This window comes from Callospermophilus lateralis, chromosome X, assembly GCF_048772815.1.
Source record: "Callospermophilus lateralis isolate mCalLat2 chromosome X, mCalLat2.hap1, whole genome shotgun sequence".
Taxonomy (NCBI): domain Eukaryota; kingdom Metazoa; phylum Chordata; class Mammalia; order Rodentia; family Sciuridae; genus Callospermophilus; species Callospermophilus lateralis.
The window spans coordinates 105,829,079-105,847,467 of record NC_135325.1 but is presented as its reverse complement, the minus strand read 5'-3'; the positions used below and the strand labels follow the sequence as shown (position 1 = coordinate 105,847,467).

Here is an 18,389-nt window from a genome sequence, read left to right as displayed (position 1 = left end):
TGGAACTGAGGGGTTTCCTGGAACTCCTAACTATCAGTGCTAAAATTGCCAAGCCCAGAGAAAAGTGGGATAGCTGATCAGCAGGAAGAACCTGAAGTAAAGAAATAAGCAAGGAAGTCAAATTCTTCAGAGATGTGCTTTCAATTAGTAGGAATTGGTATGGAAATGATGATGATAAATATCTATAAATCTGAGTTGAGAAGGAATAGGGATCCAAAGGACTCTCTGAATTTATGTGAGAGGAGGAAGAGAGTTTGCCATCAAGATGACTAGTAGTGATCTCCACCGATAACTTTTATTTAGCACCTACTGTATGCAGAATTAAGTTCTAGCTCCTGTGGGCACTCTTAAGGAATACAAAGGCAGTCCTCATATTCAAGAAAATGCTGAACAATTTGTCCTCTCACCACTTCCTAACACCACACCACACTCTCAAACACTTTTTCCTCCTGATTTTCATATTTTGGGTAATGTAATCATCATTTCTCCCAGTCTCAAAATCATGGGTGTCATATTTCAGTCTTTGCCATTCCTCACCTCAAAATATTCATCCTGGGCTGGGGCTGTAGCTCAGTAGTAAAGCATGCCTCACATGTGTGAGGCACTGGGCTCGATCCTCAGCACCACATAAAAATAAATAGATACTGTGTGTTCATCTACAACTGAAAACAATATTTAAAAAAATTAATCTTATCATCAGTCCTAATAATTACACCACTGCAGTGTACACCTATAACAGCCTCAGTCTTTTCTCTTACTGCTCCGGCACACAAAGCCTCAGCCTCACCCTCAGCCAGGATCCACTTCTATACATTCCTTATGGAGCCCTTTCATTACCCAACCTAGACATCCCTCGGCCACACTCCTCCTCTCTCTGACTGAAACCTGCCCAAACCCCATCAAGTCATTTCTTATGCAGGAAACCTTTACTGACTTCCCAGTTCCCAGTGATGACTTCTATTTCTAAATTCTGCAGAATTAAAAAAAACAAAAAAACTTCTTCATGTTCTCCCCCAGAGAAACTGTGAGATCCTGGAAGGTAAAGGCTCTGCATTTATATGCCCCAAACACCTCAAACCTCACTTTCCTGCAGACATAGCATGCATCCAATGTACTTATCAATTAATGAAATTTAAAAATGCACACAAGTATGGTTACCTTTGGGAAACAGATGAGGGTAGGAGATGCTTTTATTTTCCTGTTGTTCCTATCTATACTATTAGAATATTCTGATATTTATCTAGATATCACTTATTTTTTTATTTAAATGGTACCTTGGCAGTGTTCATGCCTTTTCTTTTGTCTTTCATTCATATAATGTTTAATGGGTAGCTATTAAGTGCCAGATGACATTCTAGGTTCTGGGGTAATAACAGTGAACATGACAAACAAATCCCTGTCCTCATGGAGCTTTCATTCTTGCTGATGAAGAAGGAAAATAAACATATAAATATAAGTCCAATGTTGATAAGTGCTATGAAAGAAAAATGAATTAAGCTAATTGGACAGAGTGGTAGGATGTTACTATTTTATAAAGGGAAGGAGTTTATTCAAGGGTAGCCTCCCTGATAAAAGTAACTTGTACGTAGAGACGTAGAGACATAGACGTGCAAGATTATGGAGAGCAAGCCATGGGGGGCATTAGAGAAGAGTGTTCCGGGCAGAGGGAGCAGTAAATCCAAACTTGCTGAGATTGGACTGTATTAAGAAACAGCAAAGAAGCCAGTGTGGCTGGAAGTGTGGGCAAGAGTGAGAATGATAGGAGGTTTATGTTTGTTTAACAAAGTCTTATTTAGTACCTATGATGGACCAGACAATGTTCTAAGTACTTTGCATATATTAACTCATCTACTGTTCAAAACAACCCTACAAAGTAGATACAGTAGATATGATTGTTAACATTTAGCAGATGAGGAAATGGAGGCACAGTGAACTTGAGTTGCTTGTCCTATGTCACACCACTGGTAAATGGTAGAGGCAGGATTGGAATCCAGGTATTATGGCTCCAAAGTCTGCACTCTTGACCACAATACCCAGAATAACTGAAAGTAAGGGGAGCAGATTGGGCAGGGCCATGCTGATAAATGTCCTTGGACTTTATGAAGTGGAAAGTTACCAAAGGACTTTGATCAGACTTACATTTAAGCAGGATCACCCTAGCTACTGTGCTGTCAACAGACTGGGGGTGGGGTGGGAGTGCAGGGGAATACCTAGAGTAAAAGCAGGAAGACCAGTTAAGAAGCTCTGCAATACTACAGTGACACAGCCATATCAATATTTATAGTAGCACAATTCAAAATAGCTGAACTATGGAACCAAACTAGATGCTCTTCAACAGATGAATGGATAAAGAAACTGTGGAATATATACACAATGGAATATTACTCAGCCTTAAAGAAGAATTTATGGCATTTTTCAGTAAATCAATGGAACTGGAGAATATTATGCTAAGCAAAATAAGCCAATCCCAAAGAACCAAAGGTCAAATGTTTCTCTGATATGAGGATGCTAATTCACAATAAGGGCAGCGGGTAGAATAGAGGTAATTTGGACTAGATAGTGGGGAATGAAGGGAGGGGAGGGGACATGGAGGTAGGAAGGATAGTAGAATGAATCTGACATTAATACCCTATGTGTATATATGATTACATGACCTGTGTAACTCTACATCATGTATAACCAGACGAATGAGAAGTTATACTCCATTTACATATGATGGGTCAAAATGCATTCTACAGTCATGTATAACTAATTAGAACAAGTAAAAAATATATTTTAAGAAAGAAGCTCTGCAATAATTTAGACAAGAGCACTGGATGCAGTGGCACATACCTGTAATCCAAGCAACTCGTGAGGCTGAGGCAGGAAAATTGCAAGTTTGAAACCAGCCTCAGAAACTTAGAAAGGTGCTTAGCATCTTAGCAACACCTGTTTCAAAATTAAAAAAATGAGGGGCTGGGGTTGTAGCTCAATGGTAGAGTGCTTGCCTTGCATGTGTGAGGCCCTGGGTCAATCCTCAGCACCACATATAAGTGAATAAATAAATAAATAAAATAAAGGTGTTGTGTCCATCTACAATTAGAAAAAAAATTAAATGAAAAGGGCTGGAGGTGTTTCTCAGTGGCTAAGCACCACTAGGTTCAATTCCCAGTACCAAAATAACAACAACAACAACAACAACTAGTCAGGAAAGATATGATGAGATGATAGTGGTTTGCCTCCGGGTGATATCAAAGTTAATGTTTCATGATGGCATTTTTTCCAAACTAAAAATATATTTAAATAAAAATAAATAGGAAAAAACATGACAGCAACATAAAGGCATATCCTGTGTTTGTCAGTGCTTAGGTAATGGGTTTGACATTAAGGACACTCCAGTGAACAAGACAACAAGACTCAGTCCCTGCCCTGAGCAGCTTCATAGTGTTGCAAGGTAGTTAGAGATGTGAATAAATATAATACAATGCGATTAATGTCATAATGAAGATGTGCATAAAATGCCATTAGCACTAGATGATGGAGAATTAAGTCTGATTGCTGGGGGTGTCAGCAGAAGCTGGGAGTAGAAAGCAGATTGTCAGGGGAAGCAATAGAGAGGCAGGTGACAATTGAGATTGGCCTTTAAGTCAGTCAACATGTAGATGGAAGCTAGGGAATGGGTGCTGTACAGAGAGAGAATTTCTACCAGAGGAACCACCAGATGCAAAAGCATCAAATTGTGCAAAATGTATGGTGTGAGCAGGGGATGACATGGGGCAGGGCATTAGTGGCAGTATGTGAGGATGGAAGAGTTAGGGCCATTTTGTGAAAAGACTTGTTGTTGAGATAAAGAAGGTAAGATTTTAGCTTTGCAGATAAAAGAGCTCATGTGTTTAATCAGTCATTCAACCAACCAACCAGCCAGCCATTTTTGTTGAGGACCTGCTATATGCAGACATTGCTTTAGATGCTGAGAATACAAAGGTGAATATGTGCAGTCTTCAGGGGAAACATTAAAAATAAAACACAATTCACGTATGCTTCTTTGAGCCTGGGATTTTACTTTAGATCACATTGGATCCAGAATGGAGGATGGATTAAAGGAACACAAGTGTTGATGCTGGCATATCAGTTAGATCAGTTGGCTGTGATGGGCAGGTTCAAGGTCAAGAGGCGTCAGAGGCATGTTGAGTAAAGTAGATGTGGGTAGTGAGGAAGCATGTGAGATGAGGCTGAGGTTCTGGTTTGAGAAGGTCATCATCTTTGCTTGAGTAAGAAGACTGGTTTGGGAGAAAACTGATGCATTAACTTGTCCAATTGAGGAGTCAAAGTTCCTGAGGAGTCTACAAAGAAGACTGAGCAGGAAGATGAGAGACGAAATTGAAGAAGCATGAGAAAGTGTACTCAAAAAGACAAGTAATAGGTGGTTCTTATTGTCAGATGCTACAGAAACATTCTCTTGGCAGAAGCAAATTTAATTTTTCAATGTTTTCACTCATTTCTTTCTTTCTTGTTGTTTAGTTGTAGATAGACCTTTATTTTATTTATTTATTTGCATGTGGTGCTAAGGATCGAACCCAATGACTCACACCTGCTAGACAAATACTCTACCACTGAGCTACAACCTCAGCCCCTCACCTATTTATTTCAATTGACCCAAAACAATGTCACCATCAGGAAAACTGAGTTGAGAGACCTCTAAATCTCACCAGAATGTATCCTGAACTTACCTGCTCCTATGATGAAGACTTAGGGAAAATGCTGTCTGATGGAAGCAAAACACAAATCTCAGAGGGTAGATGTAGATGCTTGCTAGAGTTAAAAAGGATGATTAAGTATTTCTGTTCATAAGCCCATGCATGAATCCCAAATTAATATCCTTGGAAGAGGTAATAAGATCCTCTGAAATGCATCAGGTATCTATCTATTGGCTGGTGGGGAATAAAGAAAATAATGCATTTCAGAGGATCTTATTACCTCTTCCAAGGATATTAATATGGGATTCATGCATGGGCTCCAGGGAGTCTATGAGGACCCTGAATTTGTTTGCATGACATATATGTATATTAAGATGTACATTTTTGAGAAGGGTTATAGCTTCCATCAGATTCTAAAAGGGTTCCATGGCCCGAAAACAACTGCTAAAGGCCACTGCTTTAGTACATCTAAGGACTACCTATGAACACCATCACTCAGAGATAATGGAGAACAGTTTGCAAAGCTTATCAAGAGGCAAATATGAATGAATCACACTAATATGTATAATTATGATGCACCAATTAAATATGGAAAAAAGAAGATGTATCAAGATAATTAACAAGAATTATAAGAGTCAGCAATCTGGAAGGACTGAACAGAGAATCCCAAACCCTTAAGGAGGAAGAGACCAAGTTGCTTCCAGGGGTGTGTATACCTTCTAGAAGACACACAATAGATATCTTTTTATCACCAGGCTGTTGTTGTTTATCTTTCCCCCGCTTTCCAAGCCAAAACAACCATTTTCCATACTTCAAGCTGCACAAATTTCAGAAACTGCCAAGGTTCTTTGATGAGCTTAGTTAAATGCAAAATCCAGTTCCAGAGAAGAAAGGGAGAGAAAAAAGGTGGGAAAACAGATGATTTCGTCCAAATACAACCCACCTGTGATCACAAATCACATTTATTCTAAATTCATAATGTGAAATCCCCATTGTAACACAGACCTAAGGAGCATGTGTGCCAGACTGAACAGAATGGGACTATCAGACCAGGTAGAATGACAAGTAATGTTGGGCTGATCTAACTGGAGCTAAACAGAAACTCATTTTCAAGGGATAACAAGAGTCTGCCTAGAGTAGGAGTTCCCATAGGGTCATCACAGCTGCACCTAAGCAAGTCAAGCCTCAAGACACTTTATTGTCCATATTCTCTAAAAGGTTTCTTGCAAGTGCAATTTTTACCATCCTTGTAGTCAGTTTCACTGTACTGATCCAGATTTTTCTTGGGGTATTTTCTTGCTCCAACAGATCACAGAATGGCATATCATACCCAAGGTGAAGAAGCCAGTTACTACTAGTGCAAAGGGAAACACTGATATAGAGAAAGAACAGAGCAGATGGGTGATGACAGATACAAACTAAGGAGCCATACAAAGCCCTGAGAGATGAAACAGGCTGGGTCTGTCTTGACTGAAGTCAAATGATTTTACATGAAGCTGGTAGCATTCTTCCAGAATGGGGGCTGGCTTCCTTCATGAGGCTGGGCACAGCTGCTACACAGCTTTCATTCTATCTCTAGTCAGCATCTTATATTTTGAAGAGATCAGGTGGCATAGTTAGAAGAATGTAGACTCAGATGCTTCACAAATGTGAGTTCAGATCTCACTTTAACCAGTTGCTAGTCATGAAACCATTAAACAATTTAATTAACTTTGGTTAATTTCTTTGTGGTAGGCTTTCCAAGATATGACATGGTGAAAATACTGACTTTCAGGAATATTGTGAGGATTGAGATAAAGAATAGGTGTTACCAATATTAATAGTCTTCTTAGGTTCCAAATACTTCCAGCCATTGCTACAACCCCCATCCCTTCTACAAACCACAAATGAACTAAAACAGCTCCTTCTTAGGAAAATTTTGTAAATAGCTATCTGAGAATTTGAGGGTTACTATATAAAATTCAGGCTAGAATGGTCCCTTGAGATCAGGTTATTCTTGTTGAAGAATAACCCTTCAAAAAAGATTTTTCAATGAAAAAGAAACAAGAACTGAATAGATTTTTCCCCTTGCCCCACCCCGTTCCACAAGCCATGGACATTAATGAAGAATGTGTGTGCCATATTACCCAAATCCTTCTATGCAGAGAAGGGAAGGATTTTGACATACTGCTCCCAACCTTATGAATAAATTTCAAAAAGAAGGAAGAAATTTCTTAGTCCTGAGCGGCAAATAAAAAGGCTTACTCTTAAGAGAGCTCCTCTGGCCTGTATGGAGCCAGAACTAATATGCAACAGAGAGCCACCCAGAAATGCTGAAATGGATCTTTCCCATTAGAGACCTATCCTATTCATAGAGCCAAACAGAAGCAGAGCCTTTCCACAGATTACTTTCTTCCTGCACAGTGCCCTCTGCTGGACTTCCTAGCCCCTGGCATCATGGCATATAAGGCAGCAGTGCTGATTTCTCCCAGCTAAGTGGGCACCTTTGTAGCATGGCAACCAAATGCCTCTTGGACAGAAAAACAACCAGGACCCCATTTTAAATGTTCTCCTCATATTAACCACTTAAGCCCATGTGTTAGTTTCCTATTGCTGCTATAACAAATTATCACAAACTTAAAATGGCTTAAAGTTACACAGAAGTATTATCTTCCAGTTCTTGAGGTCAGAAGTCTGACATCAATTTCACTGGGCTAAAGTCAGAGTTGGAAGGCCTGGTTCATCCTGGAAGTTCTAGAAAAAGGATCTGTTTCTTTGGCTTTGTTGGTTTTTAGAGACTGCTGCAGTCTGAGACTGGTGATCACTTCCTTGCATCCCTAGTACCCCTGGCTTCTATTGTCATATCCCCTAAAATGCTCACTATGATCTCCTGGCTCCCCTTGTGATTATATTACTAGGGCCACCTGCAAAATTCAGAGTAATCTCTCCATTTCAAGATCCCTAATTTAAATACACCTGCAAAGTAGTTTTGCCATGTAAAGTAACATAGTCATAGGTTCCAGGGATTAAAGTGTGTACATCAGTGCAAGGTGGAAGGCATTATTCAGCCTACCACACACAGGCTTCTGCAACAAGGAGTAGCACAAAGACCAATAGACCAAGAGAATGGAGAACTAGATTCCAATGCCATATCTACTACCCCTCTCCAGTTGGGCAGGACCATTTACCTCCCCAAGCCTCAACTTCTTCACTTATAAATGGGGATAATAATAATTCCTCACTCATAATACATTAATTGAATGTATCGCAAATTCTTTCATAACACAGAAAATAGCACAGAGTAGGCACTCAATAAACATGCTGGTACAAGAGGGTTGTGTGGAGAGAGATAAGACAAAAAGTCTACAAAAATAGTGAAGCTGAAAGCTAACTACGTGCTAAATGAGATGCAATGGAAAGCAAGAGTGGGATGAAAATGGAGAGGTATATATGAATTCAGACTTTTAGTTCCTTGAGCTCAGAGAAAAATGATCCTCATTTTCCATGAACACTGGACTTTCTTGACAAGGAAAGGCTTCTATTTATTCTCAGCCCAAATACCTTTTAAAAAAACAAAACATAAAAGTGTTAGCCTTAAGGTCAGAGGTAGAAGGATATGCAAAGGCACAGAGGCACAAATTGACAAGAAAAGGGGACAATATGTAGTTTCTGTGGTTGATGTGGGACAAGACAAATTCTTGATGTCCACAGAGTTCCATACAATCTGCTAGCCTGTGTGTAGATATCCAATAGCTTCTGCTTATATGCTGGGTAGCCTTGGACAAGTAAGTTACCCTCTCTGTGTACTTCAATTTCCTCATCTGTAAAATCGAGGTATTAATACTACCTACTTTATAGAACTGTTGTGAGGATTAAATGAAAATACACTTTGTACATTTAGCACAGCTGCTGGAATTAAATGCCCCATAAATGTTAAGTGGTATCATCATTGCTATAAGAAAGTTAAGATGCCCCAAAATTCTAGGGCTATTTTGTCAAAGACTCCTATTCTAAGAAGAGACTAAAACAGTCTAGAATTTTAAGCTCAGTGGTAGACCACTTGCCTAGCATATGCAAGGGCCTGGATTCAATTCCCAGTACCATAACAAAAAAAGAGACTAAAGCCTGATTCTTTCACCCTGTCTTGCCATATCATTTCTCTCAATCCACATACACTAACCTCTACAACTGCTGCACAGGTAGGCAAAAACAATATGAGCAAAAGAAAAACCTAGTATATATTATATATATTATGTACTGTATATAATATATAGTATGTATTATATGACTCGTATATGCATTATATTATATAATTATTGCATTATATAATATATACATTATTACACATATAATTATGTTATGGTGCATGCATTTAATACACATTATATACATCAATATATAATACATTATATATATTATAATATAGAATGTGGGTATTGTATATAATAATATATGACATATATAATGTATGTATATTATGTTATATACTATTATATATAAATATTATATAGTATTATATATTATAAATATTATTGTATAAAATATGTAAATAAAATATACTATATGTACTATAATATGCTATAGACAATATAGAATATAAAATTGTATATTATATATTGTGTGCAATATGTATTTTATATTGCATTGATATGCAATATGATATACAATATATATCATATCATATATATTAAATGTGTTTAATATGTATTATAGAGACATCATATATTATATTTTATATATGTATTATAATATAGAATATGGGGCCAGGGTTGTGGCTCAGTGGTAGAGCACTTGCCTGTCATGTGTGAGGCCCTGGGTTCAATCCTCAGCACCACATTTAAATAAAATAAATCAATAAATAAAATAATGGCCCATTGACAACTAAAAAACATATAAAAATAATAATATAGAATATTCTTGTAATATATTGTATTTGTAATATTATATATTGTGTCTATATTATATTTTATATTATATGTACATTATGATACATAATGTGTATGTAATGTGCTATGTGACATATAATGTTATATATATTATATATTGTATGTTGTGTGTATATTTGCTTTTATTATAAATACATACTATACATAGTATATATATATTGATGTTGGGGAAGTTTAGGATGTTTTTTTTCTGCTGACATTACACAAATTCATTCTCACTATGAAAATAATAAGTATTCAAAGTGTCAACATACTTTATATACAATCAGAGATATGAAAAATTTTGGTATAAAGGTGTATTAAGAATTGCAGAAAAAAAAAGCGAGTAGAGAAAAAACATGGAGAAATATATGTGTTCTGACACAGGAAGTGATTGAAAGTAGATCATATGCATATAAATTTGTGTACTTGTGGATGAAAGGATATATCATATGATGTATGTATACTGAAGAAATACTACATATCAATGATGAATAAAAATAAACATCAAAAGTATTCAAAGTAAACCATGACTCTTCATTTCCTACCAATCCCACTCCTCAGTTACTTCCTCTTTGTTAACAATTTCCCTTCCTACGCATTCTAGGCATTTATACATGTGTATATTTGGAGTTGGAGAGTTTTTTTCATAAGTGGACCCAAGCTCTATATATTTATTTGTGACCTAATTTGCCAATCAATAATATGTCTTGGAAATATAAGTCAGTAGATATAAGCCTTTCCCAATCTTTTCATACTGCTGCATGACATTTCATAGTCATGTATATACCAGCCCAGCGATTCAGGAAGAGATATGGACAAGATACAGCTAAATCATTGCAGGCAGACAGCTGGCCTAGGTACCACAAAGAGTCAGGTGTGGCTTATCCTGGGTACATTTCTAGAGCTTCCCTCCAGGGGACTGGCTCTGATAGTGGGCTCTCATGTTGAAACCTACCTTCTCCCCCACTACCTTTCCTGCTGAAATCTCTGCTCTTGGGTCCCATGCCCTCAGGGTGGTTGATGTGCCCTGCTATATCCTTTGTGACACCCATGATTAATAACCTTTAATGCACTCATAGTGAGATAGTTTGACCAGAAAATAATCTCTCTACTCTTCTACCTTTCTTATCATTCTCAATTCTTTTGTTTGTCTTGTAGATGTTTCACTCTGAAGATCCCAAGAACCCCTAGCCTACTCCAATGAGGCAGGACTGTAAGGATCAGCCACCATCCTCCCAGGAACAGCCACATAGCCTATGGCCTTGACCTCACAGTATGGACATACCCCTAGGACACACAGCTAAGATCTTGTGTTGGTGTCGGAAAGGAAGTGATAAAAACAAAGGGAACACAGAGGTGAGAGTAGGTAAGAAAGATGGGAGTAAGATCAGAGAGAGGAATGCCTGCCATGGACCTTCAAAGGAGGTTGTTTAGGGACTAAAAGACAAATCAAAAATGTTTTGCACTGCTGTAGAAATTCTAAAATCCTCCTGACAGATGGGCATTCAGCTTCTGCTTGCATATGTCCAATGAAAGATCATTCAAGACTGCCTAGATTAATTTGAATCAGTTTGTGGGTTTCTAAAAAGACAAAACAGAAAACAGGAAAATTTTAATGGCTGAAAGAAAAGAAAAGATTTAGAGTATAAGCAAAGAAGGGCAGACTGAGAGAACATCTGTAGATGGATGAAGGAGAAAGAGATCAAGGCAGCAGAGAATACCAATGTGGTGGGTAGAATAATACCCCCACAAAAATGTCCATGTTATAATCCTTGGAACCTAAAAATATGTGACATTACATGGCAAAAGAGTCTTTGTAGGTACAACTAAATTAAAGATCGTGACATGAGAAGGTTATCCTGGTTTTTCCAGTCAGGTCCAATGTAATCACAGAATTCCTTACAAAGAGAATTGAGAGGGGTCAGTCAGAGAAGGAGATTAACTATGGAAACAGAGCTCTGAGTGATGTGTCCAAGAGCCAAGGAATGTGGGCAGCTTCTAGAAGCTAAAAAAAAGGCAAGGACACAGATCATCCCCTAGTGCCTCCTAAAGGAACACATTCCTGCTGATGCCTTGATTTAAGCCCTCTAAGGCCCATTTTGGACTTCTGCCCTTGAGAAGAGTAAGATAATATATTTGTGTTGTTATAAGCCATTAAGTTTGTGGTAGTGTGTTACAGCAGCAAAAGGGAACTAATATAAGCAGGAACCTGCAAATAGGAGAGAGCAAGGACAACTTTAGTGTGTGTACAGATCATTTGAAGATCTTGTTAAAACTCAGAATCTGCTTCAGATCTTGTTCAAGGCCTGAGTTTCTACATTTGTATGAAGCTCTCCTGTCATACCACTGCTTCTGGTACATGATTTGATTGTGTAATCACTAATAAACACTTTGATTAATATTTTGATTAACATTCAGGTATACTTTGATTAACAGTATATTAACTTGATTAACAAATGCTAAAGATAGTAATAATATCTATATAACATTCTACAGTTTATGAAGCCTTGTCACATCCATGATACTTCATTTTGCCATCCTCAATCCTGTGATTTAGGTATTATTATTCCCACAATACACATGAGAAAACCAAAGGTATATCAGAAAGATAAACTCATCTGCCCAACCAAATTCACAGAGATATGGACCCAAGGCATTTTGATCCCAGAGTCTGTATTTTTGCTACTGGACAGCGGTTCTTAACCCCAGCTAAATATCAGAATTGCCTGATAAAACTCCAGATGCACAGGTCACACCCCAGACAAATTTATATTGGGATTTCTTACTATGTGACCTAAACAGTATGCTTTGGAGCTGTCAAGTGATCCTAATGCACAGCCAAGGTTAAGAACCATGGCACCAGAGCAGTGGTTCTCAAAGTGTGGTCCCTTAGCCAGCAGCAACAGAAGATAGAAATATGTTAGGAATTCAGTTTCATGGACCCACCCCAGACCTACTATATCTGAAACTTGAGGATAGGCCCCACAAATTTGTTATTTTTTATTTTAAAAAGCATTCTTTATTATTTAAATATAACATAATTTTCACATGATCATTTACTTATTGCCAAAATGAATTCAAATATGTAGTTTCTTTTATATTAGAGCAAACTAGGAAATCAAGACACAATTGCCATCATTAAATTTTAATCTTCAGAGAACAGCAACTCTACAAGATTAGTCTAAAGACACTCAGATTCTACAAGTTTTTGAGGCATTTCATATTTAATTAGAGTAGACACTGCAGTTACTTTCAGTTGTTTTCTGAAGTCATTCTTTGAATCTTCCCAATAAGATTTTTCTCCTACTTGGAAGTGGATGAACACACATCCTTCACTAATATGCTTCAGCCCCTCAAACAACTGGTTCCACCTGCATGCAGTTTGGACACCAGCTTTTCCCTTTGGTGTCCTTATTACCCCTAAAGTAATAAGTGAAAATGGTCTTGCCGAGGTGCTACTCCACAGCCTGATTGAACTCCTGGAAGTCCAACATGCTCACCTCCTCATAGATAGCCATGAGTACTGCATGCTGCTTGGTGCTGGAGGAGTCTCTTTTTTTCTAAAGAGAGAGAGAGAGAGAGAGAGAGAGAGAGAGAGAGAGAGAGAGAGAGAGAGAGAGAGAATTTTTTAATATTCATTTTTTAGTTTTCGGCGGACATAACATCTTTGTTTGTATGTGGTGCTGAGGATCGAACCCCGGGCCGCACGCATGCCAGGCGAGCGCGCTACCGCTTGAGCCACATCCCCAGCCCTTTGTTGTTTTTTTTAACTAAAATTTACTTATTTTTGGAAGTCAAAGAAAAAACATACTGTATTAAGTATGTTCCAAATCCAAAATTTAATTTGAATTTATAAGATTGGAGCACAGTTGGGATCTGGAGAAAGCTCATCAACACTGAAATCAACCTCCTAAATGCATGTACCAAAAGAATAAGAACTGTTCCCACACTGGCAATGGAATATCAAGTTCTCATGACACAGCTTTTCTGAGCCTTTGTAGAACAGACGTCACCAAAGGCCTTTTCAGACTGTCAAACATCCCGGAATATAATATTTGCCTCCACCTCTGTACCTTGCTCTCCACTCTCTCACTTAAAACACTAACCTTTCCCATTTGTGCTCTCACCTGAACTGAGTAAATAAGCTTCTAATCACTCTTATCCCCACCCCTCTCTTCTTGGTATCCAAGATGAGAGTAGCAGGCAAAAGGTTAGTTCAAATGTACCCAAGCAAATGAATATACAACCTAAATTGGAGTGACTTACACAGCCACCTTCCCTGCACCCATCTCACCTGCTTCAGCAACACTGCTGCCCTTTGGCCTAATCCCCACAAGCTTTTCCCCTGGAAAATTCCACTATCAAAAATTGAGCATACTCTTTATTGAATGAAGCCCACCTTGATTTTCACAGATAAACTCAGACCTACAGGATGAAGAAAGGCAAACCTTCTAGTCACTACTCAGTCTGCCATGGTGTGAAACAGTTCCCAATGAATAGACCAAAGAGACAGCAGCTTGAGATGGGGAATGGGCTCTGTTCTAAACCGAATGACAATATTAACAATTCTTTGCCTTCTATTTCCTGTCCTGAGTTCTCAATGAATTGAGTTCCAAGGAGCAAGATACATGGCAACAGCATGTTCTATTTGAATGAATTAGCATCTGAGGTATTAGAAAGCAAAAGATAAGAAACAGTTTCAAAGTGTGGTAACACTCCTGAAAGGATGCTGGGCCCCTCAAACAGTAATCAGCCCACTTCAACTGATTATGATCATCTTGCTTGATTAAAGGCAGTCATAATAGTAACTGAGAATTATTTATTAAGCAAATGCTTAATTAAGCTGAGATTAGTTATTAAGCTGGCACTTGAGCCTTAGGAATAAAAGAAGTGGAAATTTAAGCTATGGAGGAAGAAAAAGTGTGATTAGAGTCAATTATATCTCCTGTCAGAGAGGAGACCTGATGAATGCACCCATCCCTCCAAAGCCTTTGAAGCATCAATGAAGGGAGAGGGCCTGGAGAGACAGCATGTGCCAGGTACTTGGTAGTTGTCTAGTAACTTGGTTGTTGGAGGGGGAGGGACTATCTCAGGGCTCAGGGGGAGGTCTGCACGGGGATTGCTGCTTTCAGAAAGCTGGAGAGGCAGAAGGCTGAGGACTCAAAAGAGAGAGAGTGAATGATTTTTAATGACATCAAGATCCCAAAGATTGGCAAACTACCAGCCTGAACTGCCAGTGATGACCAGAATTGTGTTATGGCTCTGAGCCCACAGATCCTCCTCCTCTGAGCCATGAGAATTTGAGCTGGAAAGCCAGCATGCCTTGGTAAGTGGAAGTCAAGCCACATCAAGACATGGAGTCATCTTTCTCATTTGGAGTGATCCTTGCTATTCTGGCCTTCCTTATCATTGCTACTAATGCACTAGTGGCTGTGGCTGTGCTGCTGTCAATCCACAAGAATGATGGTGTTGGTCTATGCTTCACCTTGAATCTAGCTGTGGCTGACACTTTGATCGGCGTGGCTATCTCTGGCCTAGTTGCAGACCAGCTCTCCAGCTCTGCTCAGACCACACAGAAGACCCTGTGCAGCCTTCGGATGGCATTTGTCACTTCTTCTGCAGCTGCCTCTGTTCTCACAGTCATGTTGATTGCCTTTGACAGGTACCTTGCCATTAAGCAGCCCCTCCGCTACTTTCAGATCATGAGTGGGCTTGTGGCTGGGGCCTGCATTGCTGGGCTATGGTTATTGTCTTACCTTGTTGGCTTCCTCCCACTCGGAGTCTCCATATTCCAGCAAACCACCTACCAAGGGCCCTGCACCTTCTTTGCTGTGTTTCATCCAAGGTTTGTGCTGACCCTCTCCTGTGCTGGCTTCTTCCCAGCCATGCTCCTCTTTGTCTTCTTCTACTGTGACATGCTCAAGATTGCCTCCATGCATAGACAGCAGATTCAAAAGATGGAGCATGCAGGAGCTTTGGCGGGAGCTTACCGGCCCCCGCGGTATGCAAGTGACTTCAAGGCTGTCCGCACTGTGTCTGTTCTCATCGGGAGCTTCACTCTGTCCTGGTCCCCTTTTCTTGTCACTAGCATTGTGCAGGTGGCCTGCCAGGAGTGCTACCTCTACAAAGTGCTGGAACAGTACCTGTGGCTGCTCGGTGTAGGTAACTCCCTGCTCAACCCACTCATCTATGCCTATTGGCAGAAGGAGGTGCGGCTGCAGCTCTACCACATGGCCCTGGGAGTGAAGAAGGGGCTCACCTCACTCCTCTGCCTTCTCACAACCAGGAATGGTGGTTCAGAGAGGCCCAGGGAAAATTCCTGTCACATCATCACTGTCTCCAACTCAGAGCTTGATGGCTAAGATGGTAAGGAAGGAGAAGTTTCAAAGTGTCCTTCCTCTCCTGATTCTGGACCCCAGCTAAGAGATCACGTGGAGCTAAGGGAATGATAAAAGTTGCCTCAGATGACTGACCACCCCACCTTCCACATCCCTTCACCCCCAGAATGAGAGGCAACTGGGATGGGATCCTGATTTTCTTCTATAACCAGTTTTTCCATCTGCAAATCTCCATTCCTCCCTGTCCTTCTTTTGAAACAGGCCTGTCTCCTGTATAGTATACTTATTTAAAGCAAGAAATGTACTGCTACAAAGCTGTTTATATAACAAATCTTATTTTTGAACATATCAGAGCAATACTGTCCAACAGAAATACAATGCAAGGCACATAACAGTTTTTAATGTTCTAGTAGCCATGTTAAAAAGGAAACTGGCAAAATTAATGTTAACGTTCTTTAACATCTCAAACTTTAATTTTAAACTATTATTCTAATTGTACATGTTTATGGAGTAGAGTGTGATATTTCAATACACGTGTATATGTAATGATCAAATCAGAGTAATTAACATTTCCATCTCCTTAAACATTTTTGTTAATGTTTTATTTAATGCAGTATATCCAAAGTATTATCACTTCAACATGTAATCAATATTAAAAATTACCACTTTTTTCACACTAAGTCTTTGAAATCTAGTGTGTATTTTACTCTTACAGATTATCTGAATTCAAACTAATCATACTTCAAATGCTTAACAGCTCTATGTGGCTAATGGCTCCCATACTAGACAGCACAGAACTACAGAAATAAGGGGTTTTTTTAGTTGGTGAGGAGTTTTTGTACCTCCTGCCTTCTTTAATATAAATCAGGGATTTTACATAGTGAGTTTGCATAAAACATAGGAACTTGAATTAGAGTCTAAAGCTTGTCTTTCCCCACACTTCATGGAGTTCAAATTGTATTATTTGGGAAACAGCCTATTTTGTGATTGTTTCTGCTACTATGTCACCCAATCCACCACCACCTTAACTCTCTGGTGCTCCTTTCCCCCAGTTGTCTCATATGTAACTTATAGATACTTACTGATAACAATGCTCAAACACAAATTCTGAGGCACTGGAAAGGAAAAGAGGTAGATACCAAGGCAGACACAGCCAAGCTTTCCAGCCTGGACCCACTTTGACCCCCAGAGATACACTTTCATCCAGTTACTCCCAAAGTTGCATTTTCCTAAGAAACTCAGTCACACAAGAAGATGCCACCAAAATGGTAGAGGAGGCCAGCTGAGGAGCAGGTGCCTCATTCTTTTTTCTGTGGGGTATAAAAATGACAATTGGCAGCTGGGAATTTTGCTCAGGCTACCTCTGGGAAGCCGTGGCAGGAAAATTCAAGGACAGAATGAGGAGAAACCCAGAAACCACACTCTGCCTTCCTAAGTTCCCTGTAATTCATTCCTCAACCTCCTGGTCTCCACAGTGGATTCTTAGAAAGTTTAGTTCACAAGGCCTTAAACTGAGTTATCTCCTGAGAAAGTGAGTTGAGAACAAAAGAGGACAACAAGAAACTAAAATGATGTAGACTAATATATTTGGGATTTGGTGTTGAAGCAACCCTGGAAGGTTAATCCTCCAATATCTCTAAAATGATAACCTAATGTGCTAATTTCAAGAGGCCCTTGAAATTTTTCATTAAAAACTCAAATTACAATATTCAGAAACTGTATAGAACCTAGCCATCATTATCTCAAAAAGATGTCACCACATCATGATGCTTTGCACTTGGGTTTTCTTAATTCCCCTCTAATTTTAGATAAACTCCCAGCTTTCTTTCATCAGCCATTCAGAGGAAAATACTCACGACTCTGAGTTTCTGTACTCTTGAAATTTCCACACTCCTTATCTTCACTCTCTAATGGTGGGTTTCTTACACATTAGTCCTCCTTTGGTAAATTCTTTTGCAGTTGTTCTGTTTACCACTCTAGCCCAGAGGAGAACATGCTTGCTCTCACCAAAAAAGCTTTATGCTCCTACAACTGAAGATTTTGGCTCTTGAGTAGATGATGGAACCCAATATCCCTTGAAGTGCTGAGCATCCAGCAAATAACAGTTTTGCTAACACACTCTTGGATTGGTTTATGAGTTATTGGAAACTAGACAGAAATACAAATAATGACTGGATTTTGGACAAAATTGAAAGCAAGTTCAAACCAATGCCATCCTTATTGGTGGTTCAAAGTTTAGTTCCTGGCCTTGCTGCAAAGGCTAGATCTTGGTAATATAACACAAGCAAAGCTGAGTGTAATTTACTTAATTAGCTTGATTTAAGCATTCCACATTGTAAATATATATCAAAACATCATATTGTACCCCATGATTATGTACAATTGTTATCTGTCAATTAAAATAAAATTTTAAAGATTTCTCTAAAGCTACAGGAGAATAGCAGAAACAGAAGGTTAGGTGATCAATA

The 18,389-nt window shown here is 39.0% G+C and overlaps 1 protein-coding gene and 1 pseudogene across 1 annotated transcript; one reads left to right on the top strand and one right to left on the bottom strand.

The window, feature by feature from the left end:
- Positions 1-12,728: 12,728 nt before the first annotated feature.
- On the bottom strand, positions 12,729-13,101 carry LOC143639501 (thioredoxin domain-containing protein 17 pseudogene; annotated as a pseudogene).
- Positions 13,102-14,937: 1,836 nt separating this feature from the next.
- Positions 14,938-15,945, top strand: Gpr119 (G protein-coupled receptor 119). Its single transcript, XM_077107761.1, has one exon. It carries the CDS (start codon positions 14,938-14,940, stop codon positions 15,943-15,945), a length of 1,008 nt encoding a protein of 335 aa, XP_076963876.1.
- The last annotated feature ends 2,444 nt before the right edge of the window (positions 15,946-18,389 follow it).

Excerpts from the sequence above, each read along its gene's own strand:
- Gpr119 (XM_077107761.1), top strand. The coding sequence starts at position 14,938 with ATGGAGTCATCTTTCTCATTTGGAGTGATCCTTGCTATTCTGGCCTTC.